Here is a 16,148-nt window from a genome sequence, read left to right as displayed (position 1 = left end):
TGCATTTAGATGCATACTTAATCTCTGCTGGACCTGGTCTCCGTTTATATCCGTTCATTCCAGTTAAAACCTTAGACATCTGGCGGCTGTTTTGGCAGCAGGTCAAACGACCGGTTTGTTTTCATCGGATCTGTCGGACATGTTTATGTTCCACATCTCAATTCTTTCGCAGACCTTTTCATCCATGGTGAGCCAATGGTCAGTCAAAGTGAAGATTCAAAGAATTCATAAGTTCATAAAAGCCCTGGAGTCACAGTCAAAGCTATTATGGTTAGCAGGGTGAAGGTTCTCTGGTAATCAGTGTCAGAGTGATTTTGTACAGTGCCCTGTTCAGAGGTGGGGGGTGGGCGGTGGGCATGAAGAAGCTGGAACAATATAGAAGCCATACTGTATCAATGCTATTGCTATTGAGAAAACAGGCCATAGATGGTGTGTGAAAATTCAAAATCTTCATAATTTGGGCTTTGCATGCCACCATATTGGATTTGAAATTAAACAACTAGATTGGAATTGACGTGCAGACTTAAAGGTTTAATGCAAGGGGTTGAACAAAAATAGGATTAAACATGTGGGAATTATTTTTATACAAACGCTCCTCATTTCAGGGGCTCAAAAGTAATTGGACAAATAAACATAACCCTAAGTCAAATGTTACTTTGCAATAACTTGTTGAGAATCCTTTGCAGACAGTGACTGCCTAAAGTCTGGAACCCACGGACATCACCAAACGCTGGGTTTCTTCCTTTGTGATGCTTCAACAGGCTTTTACTGCAGCAGTCTTCAGTTGCTTGTTTGTGGGTCTTTCTGCCCTAAGTTTTGTCTTGAGCAAGTGAAATGCATGCTTGACTGGGTTAAGATCGGGTGGTTGACTTGGGTCATTGCAGAATATTCCACTTCTTTGCTGTAAAAAAACTCCTGGGTTGCGTTTGCAGTATGTTTTGGATCATTGTCCATTTGTACTGTGAAGTCCAATCAACTTTGCTGCATTTGGCTGAATCTGAGCAGAAAGTATATACCTATATGCTTCAGAATGAATCCGGCTGCTTCTGTCTTTTGTCACATTGGAAGCCGTGCATGCCCATGCCATCACAGTGCCTCCACCAATGTTTTACAGAAGACGTGGTGTGCTTTGGATCATGAGCCGTTCCAATTCTTCTCCAAACTTTCTTCTTCCCATCATTGTGGCACAGGTTGATCTTAGTCTCATTTGTCCAAAGACTGCTGTTCCAGAACTGGGCTGGCTTCCTCAGGTGATTTTTGGCAAAGTCAATTGTGGCCTTTCTATTTTTGAGGTTGATTTATGGTTTGCACTTTGTGGTGGGTTCTTTGTATTTACTCTCATGAAGTCCTCTTTTTATGGTAGACTTACATGCTGATACACCTACTTCCTGGAGAGTGTTCTTCACTTGGGTGGATGTTGTGAAGGGGTTTTTTCTTCACCATGGAAAGGATTCTGCGATCATCCGCCACTGTTGTCTTGTGGACATCCAGGCCTTTTTGAGTTCCCAATTTCACGAGTACACTCTTTTTTTTTTTTCTCTCAGAACGCACCAAACTGATGATTTGGCCACTCTTAACATTTCAGCTATCTCTCTGATGGATTTATTTCTTTTTTTCAGCCTCAGGATGGTCTGTTTCACCTCCATCGAGAGCTCCTTTGACAATATGTTGTGTGTTCACAGCAACAGCTTCCAAACGCCACACCTGGGATCAACTCCAGACCTTTTATCCGCTTAATTGATGACAGGTTACTGAGTGAAGAACCCATGCAGCCTTGTTTTTTTTTTTTTTTTTTGCAGCCTTCTGAGTCAATTGTCCAATTACTTTTGGTTCCTTAAAAAAGAGGCGACTATGTATTAAAGAGCTGTAATACCTAAACCCTTGCTCCAGTTCGGATGTGAACACTCTTAAATTACAGCCAAAAGTCTGCACTTAAAGCCCATTTTGATGGTATAATTGTATCCTGAATATGTTTTTGTAAACAGCCAAAATAACAAAACTTGTGTCACTGTCCAAATATTTTTGGCTGTCGCTGTATTTGTTTTGTGTATGTGTGTGTGTGTGTGTGTCTTTTTCTGTGTGCCTGTGTGTGATTGTGTGTTCATAAGCTATCATAAGTGTTTAGTCTTTGTTTCATTCTTTTGGGGTCAATCAAAGATTCTGAGCATCAGTTGCACCAACTCTATTATAAAAATACCCTACTTAATCATTCACTGAGTCTGGTAGTTGATTATGTTACAGAACAGTTGCTTAAAAACTCACTTGGATCCAATTAAATTATCATTATGTGCATTTTCCTGAAAATGAACTGATACAATAGCAAGATGCTGTCACTAACACATTTGAACAGCCACTGAAAGAAGATAAATTTGCCAGTATTATTATTATGAAGAGTGATTCCCCCCCCCAAAAACAGTATTTCAACCTTATCTTCAAGAAGCATATCAAGAGGAAAATTCCCGAATTTAAATAGAGAAACAAACTCACAGCAGCCGAAGAGAGTGTAGTCCACTGAAGGCCATTTTGGGTATACAACGCAGAGAATTGTAGCTCAGAATTCTGCAATTTAAATATTTTTAAACAAAACATACTTATTTATGCAGACATTTTACTGTTAAAACTAAAATAAAATATCATTACTTGAGTCTGACAGTTTGACCCTGAATAGGACTTACAAAGTTGTGAGTTGGCTCATGTTTGCAAAAGATGAGTTGGTAAGAGAGTTGATCTTGTTGTTGCTCAAATCCCTGAAATGCAATTAAAGATGCACAGTTTAGTTTGTTTATCTTCCCGGTGGCGTAGTAGCAGGCAGAAGGCAACTTACACAAGCTGTAGATATTTAAAAGAAGATAGTTCCTTCGGCACAATACTGAACTGGTTCCCATCCAAATACCTGAAGAAACACAGACAGATCAGTAAGTCATTATGAGAAATTAATTCATCATAATGCCTCAAAGGGCAGTCTTAAATATGACGAGCTAAAAAATGACTTTGATTACGCAAATAATATTTTATACAGTTTTGAAACCCTATTCCAGTAATATGAATGATAATTGGATATATTGTCAAAGAAAGTTGGATAAATAAGGGTGGTTATCATTGGGTGGACTTGAATTATCATCCCTCTACCTTTTATCATAGCCTGCACAATGCCATTATAACAAGGTTTAACATTTTGAGAGTATTTTACAGCTCATTCCAATACTGCACCTAAACAATTATATCTTTTAACCTCATGTAAAGTTGCTACTTTGTAATCTTGGGAACCCCCCCCCTCCCCACATACACACACACATACATTTATGAGCTACCAGTTGACATCATGTCTGCAGGGATATCTCCACCCACTGACAAAGTGCCACCAACAGACTGTCACCTGCATAAATGGCTGATTTAGGGTCTGCTCCCCCTGAGCAGAGCTGCGGGGGCTTTCTCCTGCTATTGTTTTTAACTGCACCCCAACTGGGGTGTGATTGGAGGGTGGAGTGGTTAGTTGGTGGGTATGGGCTCAGAGGTAATGATAGGTAATAATGGTGCAGAGGACATTTGGGATAATGACGGCGGAGAAAATTCTGCAGATGACTAGATGAAAGCCCAGAACAGGGGCACACCTGGTCACACCTGCTGGGACAATGACATGCCTTAAGGCTTGCACAGCATGTTTGAGTGAATGTGTGTGAGTATGTGTGAACCACTCAGAGCGGTATTGGAAAGTTCCAGACCAGTTCCATCGCCTCCCCTTTCCATTGAAAAGTGCTCATTAAAATGTCCTCTTGCTCCCCTATGCTCCTGTGGATAGGCTTTTGGCGCAAATACAAATATGCAAACACACACACACACACACACACACACACACACACACACACACACACACACACACACACACACACACACTGATCTCTGGCTCTGACTGAGAGTGTGACATCAGTGTTAGCCCTGAGGGCCGCAGGGAGCAAAGAAGAAGAATGTCTGAGAGAATATCTCCAGGGCCTATTGGCTCCTTTCCTCCTTTCTCTTCCCTAAATAATGAGATCTGTTTTCTTTGCCTCCACTGTTCAGTAACTTTTATCCCTTTTATAATCTCAAAGCTCCTATCTGCATTTCGTAGAGTCTGACTTTTTTTTTTTCCATCCCTAAACTGCCCCCATCAAAGCTTACTGGAAACACAAGCGAAAAGATATAAATCCAATTAGCATAATGAGTGTCAAGGAACTCACAGTTCAGTCACGTTTCTGGGGATGCCTTTGGGCAGTGAGTGAAGGTGCTTGTTACTGCAGCGCACCACAGTCTCGAGACAAGTGCATTCACTGGGACACTGCGGTCTGGGAACACAGCTTGACTCCTCCTGGCCTAGGAAAGAGATGAGATACAGGGAACTCAATTACAGCTCGGAGGGATGACAGAGTGTAAGATGCAGACTGCAACCAAAGTACGAGCTATCATAGCAGACGAAAAAAAATGTGTCGAATGAGCAGATATGTCAAGGTAAGAAAAAAGACCTCTATTTAGTCACATTCAGGTCATGCATCAAGCATAACATTGTCAGAATTTGACCACTTCATTTGATCAATCATAGATGAACCATGAGCTGCAGGAATCCACCAAACAGTGGCTGGTCAAACAGTTAAGAAATGTCTGGCTTAACAATACTTTGATTGGCTAGGAGGTGGGAATCAAACCAGGAACATTGGGTTCCAAAATGACCCGTCTCTTCACCTGAGCCACATTGCCCACACGAAGCTGAATCCTTCAAGGTGATAGTGAGTCACAGAGCCCAAGAGAAAAGAGGAACTTAAAAATGTTAAATAGGGTAGAGATAGGGAGGTTACAGTAATGTGATATTGACAAGCAGAGGCAAAGAATGGAAGCTGCCCAATGTCTGAAGACAAGTCTAACATTTATTCAGGTGCAAATAGGCTGACTGGTCAATAAGGCAAGCAACTCAATAGCTCCACTCAGCCCGCCATCGACTGGCAGCTTAGGAACTGCTGAGTAGCAATCCATTCAGTAAACAAAAGATCCGCACAATAGCAATCATTATTTAAGATGATCTCAGACACTCTCAGCATCTCTGATTATAATGTATGGAGGAACAAAGTGTGGTGATAAATTTGTCATCTATCATGCCTAGAACAGTAAATTTCACTAAGCTCATCGAGTGCACTGCAGATGTTTATCTGGTTTTAATTAGAGACATCACTTAATTCAAGCTGCAGAAACTGCAGCCAATCTTAAGATACTGTCTGAATTAAGACATACATCAGAAGGGAGAACCTTCTGACAACAAAACCCTTTCAAACCCACATAAGTTAGCAATATGTCTCAATACTTACATCAGGGTTCCCACTATCTTCATGAGATCATTTTCCAGGACTCCACCAAGACAAATGCAGCTACAATTTAGTTGTTTTCACAGGCACACACCTATGACCTCTTTTCCCATCCTTCCATGAATATGATCCCTCTTTTATTTTCTCAAGTTATTACTTGCCATTTTAAAAGTTGCTGCTTATTTAACTGTGGGGACTTCCCCCCCCCAATTATCAAGTAATTTTGTGTTAATTTACAGGTTTTTAAAATATTTGGGAAAAATGACATCTCTGTTTTTTTTTTTTACCTTTCAAAGCAGCAGTGAACTCAGATTAATTTACTTGTCATACATTTTTCAGACTCAAAATGTAGATATCTTAGATACTAATATGATGTGACCATGATGACTTGTTGAATCCTTGTTTCGGGAACACTCATAGGAAGTTGCATAGGTAGCTCATCAATTTCCCTGGTTGACAATAATTGGTCATTGAATTTTTTAGGATACACAGGAACCCTGACCACATACCTTCTTCACAACGGAAATCAGGCAGTGCTACATCCTGCAGTGGGATCTCCTTCAGAAAGGCAGGGCGCTGGCAGCGTGGGTTGCCAGTGACAATCTTTCTACTTCTCAGCCAATCACCGAGCCAGGACAGCCGGCAGTCGCAGTTAAAGGAATTGGCCAAGAGATTTCTGTAGAAAGGTGAGGAGTGACATATTTAGCGAACTGAACTTTGAAATAAGAGCTGAGGGGTTGAGTCAATATTTGGGTCTTACAATGTGGAGAGCGTTTGCAAAGTGTCGAAGGCGCCAGGAGTAATGGTGGTCAGCTGGTTGTCATAGAGAGACAGCAGGCGGACGTTGTGTAGCCCTGTAAAGCTGTCATTGTGGATGCAACTGATCTTGTTGTTCCTCAGCATCCTGAGAAGAAGAAAAAAAATTAACATTTCACCCTAAAATTCACAATATAATTTTTGTTGGGGGGCGGGGGGTGGGGGGGGGGGTGGGTGTGTAAATGTCACTTACAGCATTCGTAATCCATCAAGGCCATGGAACATCTCACTTCGGACAGAATCGATCTGATTGGCTGTGAGATGAAGCTCATTGACAGACGATGCACCTTCAAATGCTCCGTCCTCAATCTCTGTGATCTTGTTGTTGCTGAGATTACTGGAGAAAACAAAGCATACTAGATAATTTGACACTATATTCATTATTGAGGCAACCACTAAATTGTTTTTTTTTTTGCCAATTTCAAGTTTTACCTACATCTTTTTAAGCTGAGAAAGGTTCTTAAAAACTCCACTTGCTTCCAAAGTTGTGATCTCATTGTTGTTGAGACGACTGCAGACAACAATATGATATAGGTTTTGTAAACACAAGCAAAGCCTTGTTTCTCACAATCTTTTTCTGTGTATGTTACAAATATCCGGTAGTTATTTTCCTATTCCTTACAGCTCAGTAGTGGATGCTGGGATGTGCTCAGGTATCTTGGTGAGCTTCAGATTGGAGCAGTCCACCACATTGGACTCACAGCGGCACTTCGGGGGACACACCGGGTCACTATTACAGGCATTGTTCAGCCGGGATTCCTCTGTGCCTGAACACAAGAAGAAACGCACTCATGTACTCCGAAGTAAAATAAAGACATCGACCGGTTCTCGACATCAACACATGCATTTCACTTCCCCATGATGCTCACAGTCACGCATTCATATGCTCTGAAGCATGAAGTTTGTCCTGTTGTGACCCAAGAGGAAGCTTTCCGAACTACTCTTTGACCTTAAAAGCCTGCAGAACTTTCTGCCGCGCTCCATTCATTGCAGGAACATGAGTGGGCGGGGCATTGGTGGGTTATTTTAGAGGTGATAGAGTGGGAGCAGTGGGGTGAAAGGAACATTAGAATGGGAGATTGAGATAACGGTGCCAAAGAGGATTTGGGCAGTCAGCTTCAGTGAAGCACAGAACCCAAGAAAGGCATAATGGTGTAGAGATGGCTGGTAAAAAAGTGGAAGGAAGGGATGGGCAGACAGGTAGGGTCATGGAAAAGGTGGAGAAAAAAGAGAAAAAAAATGCCCAAGGAACACAAGTACATCCGGGGGGGGGGGAGAAAACAAAGGCGGGAGAAGACAGATGAGGAAAGAATGAAAGGTGAGCGTTGGAGTCGCAGAGAGACATCCGTCCCGATAACAGAAAAGCAAGAATGAGGCAGCGTAGGGAGCGTGGGACATTTTCCTGCACCTCCTCTGTCTATGAATAGATGTTACGTGCCAAAAAGCGTGCTGCCAAATACATCATGGCTGTTCAATAATGGAACAGTACTGGGAGCCACTTAGAACAGTGTGTGTTTGTCTGTGAGGGCGCGTATTGTGTCTTAGTGCCTCTGTGTATTTGTGTGCGTGTGCAGCCTATGTGTGTGCATATGTTCCATTTAGGGAACAGCCCGGTGTTTTCTGTTAGGATAACATCTTATGTCCTTTTCCCCTTTTGCATGCTCATGCTGGTGCACATCTCTGCCTTTCTGAGCTTCTGAGATTACGTCAGCGGGACACCGTGGGCCACCGAGACCACAGTCATGACAAGGAAAACCTCAACCAACCTGAAGAAAATCTTACAATGTATTTTCAAGAATCAGTCCAAAGAAAAAGACCGCCATTCAAAACCAAACCTCACCACAAACCTTCACTGTTGACTTTATTAGAAATTGGTCGGACATTTAAAGAGTGAATCAAGGTCACAGAAGTAACTTTCCTCATGCTGCTGGTGCAAAGGGTTGCTCTGAAGTCGTGCCTTTTCTCAGAGTGGCTGGGCAGAGGGTGCAGATAGACTCAATAAAACTTTCCCTCACTTGGCCAGAGAACAGGAAAAGGCATTTCCTGCTAGAGAGGAAGCAATGAAAGTGGAGCACCAAGCTTTGATCCAGTGGATGTGGCAGAGCCTTGGGAGATTCGTGATCATCATCATCATTACAAGCGTGCGCTGGCGACACTTTTACTGCATGTAGGTTTAACCAAAAGTGGAAGAAACACACAAAGGCACAAAATGACTCATTGCTGAAGTTACAGGAGTTCTCCAAGTTCCCTGCAGCTTAGCTCTTCATTATGTGCATTTTGCATCCGTGTGTTTTGTAGAGGATTTTATTGTTATCATTCAGGGGAGAGTGAAATCCTCATTACTCACATTTAGCTTTGATCTTCCTTCTGCTTACATTGTACTCCCATTTGTTCTGTGCTGGTGTGGAGCTTTATCTCAGCTTAGCAAACAAAGACACACTAATTTTCCGCGCGTGCACACAAACACACACGCGGACGCACACACGCGCACCCAATGTGACACACATCACTGCTCCTCCTAGTTATTTTCTTGGAAGTGGTCTTGTTAAGAGTTCCGGAAACATCCACTGATAGGAATCTGGGTCCTCTGGTGGGCTTTATTTTCTTTAGCTTTTACTGATAGAAAAGACACACTTTTCTCCCCCCTGTCCTTTTTCTCCCTCCCTTTTCTGCCCCTCTTGGTGAGTGACTGTTTGTGCTCATGCCAAAGCAAAGAGCAACTTCCTTTTGACTCAATCTGCTGAGAATGTTACAAAAACAGAGCTGTGGAGACATAGACACGTTCACATATTTATCACATTAAAATTCACACATATGTATGGTCCCTTGTGGGCCCAGTTGGCAGCTCTCAAATGTATAAATACAGGAGGTGCCATCACATTGATATTAATTTTCCAACAAAATTCCCAGACTTTTTCCACTTTGGATAATTTCCTCTGAGCTCCAGCCTACTGTCATCATAAAGGAAGATTCAAGTTACGACTTGGTTCTCTCATAGCCCTGGCCATTGTTTCAAGATGTGCAGGTAAAAGCAAGTGGAATGCAGCAAGGCCTCAGAAATGATTTCTCATGGTTTAAAAAAAGAACTAAACCGGGACTTGACCGTTTTGGATGCTAATAAAGAAAATGTTTGGATAATATTTTTAGCTGTGTATTGTGTTTTTTTCCTTCTGCAAACGTGTGTGATCGCCTGATTGCATAATTTTCTTGTTTTGCATGACTTGCAAAATTATGCCATATTTCCAGCTCCAGACAATTGACTTTCTAAAAATGTCTCAAATAATGGCAAAACTATGCAACCAACCGAGATCCAAGTTAGTACACTCAAACTATTCCCCAGCCTGTGAGGTATAGTTTTTTTATGGAAAAAATTATGTTGATTCAGAATATTATTAACACAAGGAGGAAGATGATGATAGGTGAACTTCACTCACCTGGGATGAAGTACTGCTCTTTGGCTGTGATGGAGAAAAGAAAGAGGGTCGAATGTCAGTGAGACCGGTTGGGTCCGCATAGCTTTGGCTTGCTATGCTTCAGAACAGTCATATATATATATTTTATATATGACGTAATATGACATAAGGTATTTGACAGGTAAACAGAGAAGCCTGTGACTGTCTCTGTGCGATGGCTGTGTGATAGCAATGTTAAAATGTGATAAATATTTGGCTGTTGCTAAGGAAGAATGACATGGGGGGGAGTGACAGTCAGGAACTAAAAAAAAAAAGATGAAAGAGAAGAAACAGGGAGAGAAGAGAAAGAGGAAACCACATGGACCACCGTCTTCAGAAGGACTAGCCAAACAAGTGCAGCTATAAAGAAGTGTGAAACCTCAAAAGTGGGGAGTGCCAGACAGTGCTGCATGGTGCATAAACACAGGTTGGTAGGGCACGGTAAGGTCTGACTGATGGAAGTTGGGCATGAAACGGTTTGATGGAAACCTGAACCAGGCGGACTGAACTAGGTAAGTGGGCGATGGTAGACGGATGAAGGGTAGTGGACATGTTCATAAACTAATGCCAGGCTTGCCTGATGATCTCAGCTCACTGCGGTCTGAGTGTGAAACTAGATTCACAATGTGGTAATAATATAGTAGGGAAACCGTAACAATCCCACACTCTCTTTGGCCCCAAGTTTGTTGGGGAAGATATTGATTGAGGAGCAAATGGGCTGAACAAAAGCTCTTTCCAGGAGTGATCATTCATCGAGCGAGGTAGAGAGAGAATTGCACGGATAAAAGGCACTCCCAGCAGAGAGGAACAGAAAAAGACACTGGATAAAAGCAAAAAGAGAACCCCAGAGAGACATTGCAGAAAAACATCTTGAGAGATATCTGAGCCACCGGCCTACCCGAGCAGCGGAATTTCTTGCTCTTGATCTGCCCGATGCGTTTGTTTGCCAGCCGTCGTGGGCTGGCACAACGGGCACCGCTAGTCTCAATTGGGTTGGAGCGCAGGTATTCGGCAAGCCACTTCAGATTACAATCACAAATAAATGGGTTCTGTGCCAGGTGACTGGAGAACAAAGACAAGAGGAAGAAAACAAAGTAGGAGAAAAGAAGGACATTAATACCGAAGGGAAAAGTACCAAGAGAGAAGAACAGTTACATCTGGACATCAGGGCCAAAGATTTATTACAGACTCAGTAGAACTGTGAGAACAAAAAATACACTTGGTAGTGTTCATCAGCGCTATGAACTTAAGTGTAGAGCATATCAAATCACATCTGGATGGCTGGAGCTTCTAATCCACATTTCAAATGTGTCTACAAAATATTTAGCCCGGCTGAAAGCGTAGTATTAAGAGGAAAACCCAACTGTCTTTGTCATTAAGCATAGATTTCCCACTAAAATGCCTTAAAACTTCTTACGTTTTTTTTTTAATTTGCCAAGTGACAAACTGTTCCTTTTGTTCTATCCAAACAAATTATACTGAACCGCAAACTGGTGATTCAAATCAATTAGCGACTCCAGTGTTTTAAAGCAAAGTATATAACAGGTAAACTATCTGTATCCATCTGAACACTAGTCTATTGTAGAAGTAACATTCTTAACTTTGTAAATTTCCATTTTGTGGTCAATTGAGAGGCTGAAGTCTCCACTTATATTGCCTTCTGTAAAGTTATATGGATACGCATCTAACCCACATAAGTACTGCAATAGACGCAGTGGGTGGGGAACGGATATGGATTAATTTTCTAACACACAATATGTTTCAGAAGTGGCAGAAGCCACAGTGTGGGGTCTGTATTGATGACACTGAGAGAATTCCAGAGAAGAACAAAAGGAGATGAATTCATCATGTGTGGTATTTCACTGGTATTATACTAACAGCAGAAGAGAATAGAATGTGCCTTCAATCGTCCCACATGGGGGAAATTTCAACGGCGGTGCTGGTTTTGATCTTCATCTTGCTTGAAATGTGTTACGTCCATATTTGTGAGAGTAACAGATTCATTCTGCGTCGTTCACCCTCATCATTATATGTATTTTATGTTACGTATGTATGCGAATGTGTGTTTGCGTATGTTTGAGTGAGAGCACGTCACTCACAGGGTCTGTATAGCTCGCAGGGAAGTGAAGGTGCCCTTGGCAAGAGTTTGAATCTTGTTGTCATAGAGCGATAGCAGCGATAGATTCTGCAGGTCTTGGAAGGCGTTTGCACGAACACAGTGGATCTTATTGGCATTCAGCAACCTGAGAGATGAAAATAGGGAAGGGGATGAACAGACAGGAGAAAGAGGAATAAAAGCATAGGACGAGAGAGAGGGAGGCAGCTTGTCAGACTTTCTTTATGCATTCATTCATTATGCATTCTGCTGCAACCATTAACAGGTACAAAGTTTATTTGAAGGTTATGACTCCTTTACTGAGTAGGAGTCCAACAGTTCAGTATGTGTTTGCAATGTATTGGCAGAATGTGCAGTCTTACAGCAGTTGCAGGGCATAGAGGCCATCAAACACCCCCTTGGGCAGGTCAGTGATCTTATTTCCATACAGTACACTAGGAAATCACAACATAGGCATAATTCAGACACAGTAAATGACAAGAGAGATCAAATTTATGCTTGCGTACATACACAAACATGCTCTATAGACCACTTACAGGGAGTTGAGGGAGCGCAGACCTTGGAAGGCGTCGGGAGCTATCTCTGAGATCTGGTTGTTGCTGAGGTCTCTGTCGGAAAGAACGCCAGAGAAACAACCAATGAGAGTGAGAGATTATGAAGGTTATACCCCCCCTATCACCTTGGGAATCACCCAAAAAGGAAACAGAGATGGAAGTCCCAGACCTGTTGCTGGATAGCAAGGATGTGGTAAATGTAGCATGAGTTTCCTGAAAATGAGTTCTTGCTTTTGCCCATGTTTGACGAGCCATCCCTTCAAGGGATTCAAATGAATAGAGATGATAGTGTTCTACTGCCATTACAAATATTTACTTGTATATATGATCCACCGGCCAATCCCACGTTTTTATCATTCAGTGTGCGTGTGTGTGTGTCTGTGTGCCTGCACGCATGCATGTGCGTGTGTGTGTACCCATGCATGTGTGATTGAAAGAGGGTTGCATGGCTGAAATCCAAAGCAAAATAGAGCAGAGTCCTTCCTAACATTGCAGTTGTTAATAGGAGCCACAGGCCTCTCCCCACAGGATAACCACTAAGCCTGTGTGTCTACATGTTTATGTGTGTGTGTGTGTGTGTGTATGTGCGTGTGTGTCTGTGTGACACACACAGACAGTTCAAAAGTAAAAGAGGAACAGAGCGACAGAAAGAAGAAAAGTCAGACGAAGATAGAGTGAGAGAGAGAGAGAGAATTAATCGACTCAAAACCAGTCAACTGGATACCTTTAAGGGAAAGTCATCATGTGGTTTCTCATTTCTCATTTTCTCATTTGGGGGTATACAGTTAAATAAATGCCGATTTGTCTTCTTGCAAAGAACTGAGATTTTTTTGAAAATAAAAACCTAGCAGAGCAGCCAGCAACTGCCATTGTGTGTTCGCAGTCTGATGCTTGTGTCTGTGTGTGTATGTATGTATGTGGGTATGTGCTAGTGAGGGCTGCTACTCAGTCCTGAACAGTTCATTTGTAGGTCATCTAAACCAGGACAAGGTGAAAGAAATTGTTTGTGATAGGCATTTACTAGAGTGAAGAAACATAAGGTCGGGGGAGGCATTGTACAGATACCTCCAAAGTCATAAATAAACAAAAAATAGGATGTAACCACAGGGACAAAAACTTGTTTAACACTTACAAATTGTTTTACTACATTCTTTTCACAATATACATAAATGACCCTTATAGACTATATGGAGAAAAAGGAATATTTGCAAAGACAGGGGCCACAATGGTGACAATATTTATAGTGCATCTGTGTGGTCTCAACCCCGGACACTGGACAGGCTGAGCTTGGGACAGCACACAGCCAGCTGAATCAATGTAGGCAGCGAGGGTCACCGAAAGCATGCAGAAATGCATAGCTGTTACTAAATGAAGAATCAGGAGCAACAGTAGGTCATGCCCACCTAGAAGACCAGATGGAAGATCTAAAAACATTCTAGCTACCATTAAATGTGGCTCATAATGAAAATCCCTTTAGAGGAAGTGACTGGAATGTTTACTTTAGGGACCAGAGTATAGCCAGGTCCTATAGAGCTCTGTAAGCACTGAAACAACAGATCTTGCGAGAAAATCTACACTATTATATCAATACGGTCTGTTAATTTACTTAAAAATATTTCATTTTAAAATGTGTCACTTTGGCCTGTCATTGTGATTTTTAGTAAAGTCTTCCCTATAGTCAACAACTACAGTTGGAGTTGAATTTGATTAAGAATTACCAATTTTCTTACTTTTGGGTTTTAAATACAAACAATACAAGGTTCAATTCATATGATCTGTCATACTTTGTGAATAAGATAGACACCTGAATTTCCAATAAAAATAGATAACTTGGGAATGATTTGACTTCAGCTAGAGTGTGTGTTGACGCCTCCATTATTGGTTTTGAGAGAGGAAAAAATAGATGATTAAATTGTGAGGAATTCTAAAGACGGGCAAAGAAACTCCCTGACCTTCCGTTTCCCATTCTTCCCTGCTGCTATGTCGGTCTGCCCTGGTGGTGTCAGAGTTGGGTTTGGCGATTTAGAGTTTTGCTGGCCGGGTGACTGGACGGATGACTGTACCGGTGAAAAACCACTGCGTCTCAACTACCAGCCTGTCATTGTTCACTCCCACAGAAAGAGAAGCCTCAGCTCTAATTCCAGCAAACTCTCTGTCCCCCCTTCATCGCTCACTGAAGTTTAGTTTGCCCACACTGGCACAATGCACTCACACTCACACACACAGATGCAGACGCAGACAGACAGACAGACAGACACACACACACATACACAGCAGACTGGACAACACCAGCCAGGGGAATACCAGTGGACAGAACTGAAAGACGAGAGCTGTTATTATGTTCATGTAGAATCTGAGTGCTTGCTTTCCATGCCACCCTTAGTCTGAGAACAAGAATATGTTCTTTAGGCACAGACAAACTAAATTCTTCATGTTCCTTACGAGTGGAATGAGAAGACTGACAATTGCTGCTTCTTTTTCCAGCCTTCAGCCTCTTGTTCTCATCTGTATTATTTAGCTCAGGGGTGAGTGTACTGGTGTACTCACATCCTACGCAGTTTTTTGTATGGAGAGAAGGCTCCAGGAGGAACAGACTTAATCCCATTCTGCTCCAGACGTCTAAAGAGGAGAGGAGAGGAGATGTGATGTTAGCAGAGGAGATACCATCAGTTAACCAAACAACAGACTTTTCTATGGTAACAGAGCTAAGAAAACCCCCATCACCTCCAACCCTTGGTAATTGGCCTGATTATATTAACGGAGATCTATTCCCCAGCTGCAATAGGTCCAGGCATGTTAAAGTCATAATATCCTCAGAACCAATAAACATTCTGAATTCTTAAGTGCTGCGGAAAAGATCTGTGGAGAGGGGAACGTGCGGGACGGGTGGCTTTCCCTGTTTATGAGAAAACATCAAGTAAAATCTGTTTTTGTACCCGATGTAACAGGTAGTCACCGGCACCCGTGTTCTCATGTGAGGTCCCGAAATCAGCGCTAATCTTGCTTACAAAATGTGACTCCACTTAATTGCCTTTTTTCTTTGAGCCTTCATTTGCGTGGTCATGCATGTCAATGTTTTCAAGCCAGTTGCTACTTCGGTTGGTTCCAGACCAATTCCCTGGTGTTGCTGGCAGAGGGCTGTTTATCTCCAGGTCAGTTGACAGCTTTTAAAACTGTCCTTAACAAGGCTTTGCAGGGCCCGGTGGGAGCCAGCTGTGTTCCTGTCTGGCCGTCTTGCCATGTTGCAGTCTCCCAGAGAAAATTATTACAGAATAGGGGAAGAGCGCCGGTGCAGTTCTGTGGACTCAAAAAAAGCTGGTAATGGTATGAAATGGCATCAGAATTTAAAATTTGTCATGAACACGAAACCAGTAAAACCCCTCGACATTGTATTTCCTGATGTTGTCAACTGCTTCCTGCTTAAAAGTAGGTAAAACATTCCACACAATTAAATGATTCAATCCAAGGAATTCAGGGTTTACTGCATGCCTCCTAGGCCTCCTGCATTGTTACATGGTGAATGTTTTGTGACACACAAACCATTCAACTGTCGAGTTTCCAAAGTTGTGAATCAAAAAATCCCCCCCCACCTACCCACCCCCAAAAAAGGAGTGGTCTCATTATGAAACGAGGTAGCGATGCAATTGACATTCTTGGGATTACAGTGATTCCAGACCACAGATTCCTGTGGTGGATGTGCTCTAGCTATCTGTTTTTGTCTGCCTGTCCCAGTGTGTATGTGGATTTACAGCAGTGACAATGCTGTGGTTCCTCCGCACTTACCATGCAGCAGAGTGGTGGGCCAAGTGGCTTTAGCGCCTTCTCTCATCAACCAGTCTGCCTGACTGGTCCAAACCAGTCTTGCACCGTGTGTGTTTCA

At 42.4% G+C, this 16,148-nt stretch overlaps 1 protein-coding gene across 4 annotated transcripts in view; it reads right to left on the bottom strand.

Annotated features, from left to right (window-relative positions):
* slit1a (slit homolog 1a (Drosophila)) overlaps positions 1-16,148 on the bottom strand; it is an 87,075-nt gene that overhangs the window by 10,814 nt on the left and 60,113 nt on the right. For 2 of the 4 annotated variants that reach the window (XM_086169706.1, XM_086169721.1), the window contains exons 10-24: positions 14,816-14,887; positions 12,251-12,322; positions 12,077-12,148; positions 11,698-11,841; positions 10,497-10,660; positions 9,581-9,604; positions 6,769-6,913; positions 6,583-6,657; positions 6,340-6,483; positions 6,091-6,234; positions 5,840-6,006; positions 4,218-4,350; positions 2,825-2,893; positions 2,676-2,747; positions 2,488-2,559 (exon numbers count right to left, since the gene is read on the bottom strand). In XM_086169706.1, the coding sequence (XP_086025832.1) occupies positions 2,488-2,559; positions 2,676-2,747; positions 2,825-2,893; positions 4,218-4,350; positions 5,840-6,006; positions 6,091-6,234; positions 6,340-6,483; positions 6,583-6,657; positions 6,769-6,913; positions 9,581-9,604; positions 10,497-10,660; positions 11,698-11,841; positions 12,077-12,148; positions 12,251-12,322; positions 14,816-14,887 (1,569 nt within the window). The remainder of the gene's footprint in view (positions 1-2,487; positions 2,560-2,675; positions 2,748-2,824; positions 2,894-4,217; positions 4,351-5,839; positions 6,007-6,090; positions 6,235-6,339; positions 6,484-6,582; positions 6,658-6,768; positions 6,914-9,580; positions 9,605-10,496; positions 10,661-11,697; positions 11,842-12,076; positions 12,149-12,250; positions 12,323-14,815; positions 14,888-16,148) is intronic. The other 2 variants (XM_086169714.1, XM_086169730.1) reach the window with 1 other exon arrangement.

Source organism: Fistularia commersonii, chromosome 2, assembly GCF_037954325.1.
Source record: "Fistularia commersonii isolate RoL2024-O1a breed Wild chromosome 2, RoL_Fcom_v1.0, whole genome shotgun sequence".
NCBI classification, from domain to species: Eukaryota; Metazoa; Chordata; class Actinopteri; order Syngnathiformes; family Fistulariidae; genus Fistularia; species Fistularia commersonii.
The sequence above is the reverse complement of the archived record's forward strand: the minus strand, read 5'-3'. Positions and strand labels throughout refer to the sequence as shown.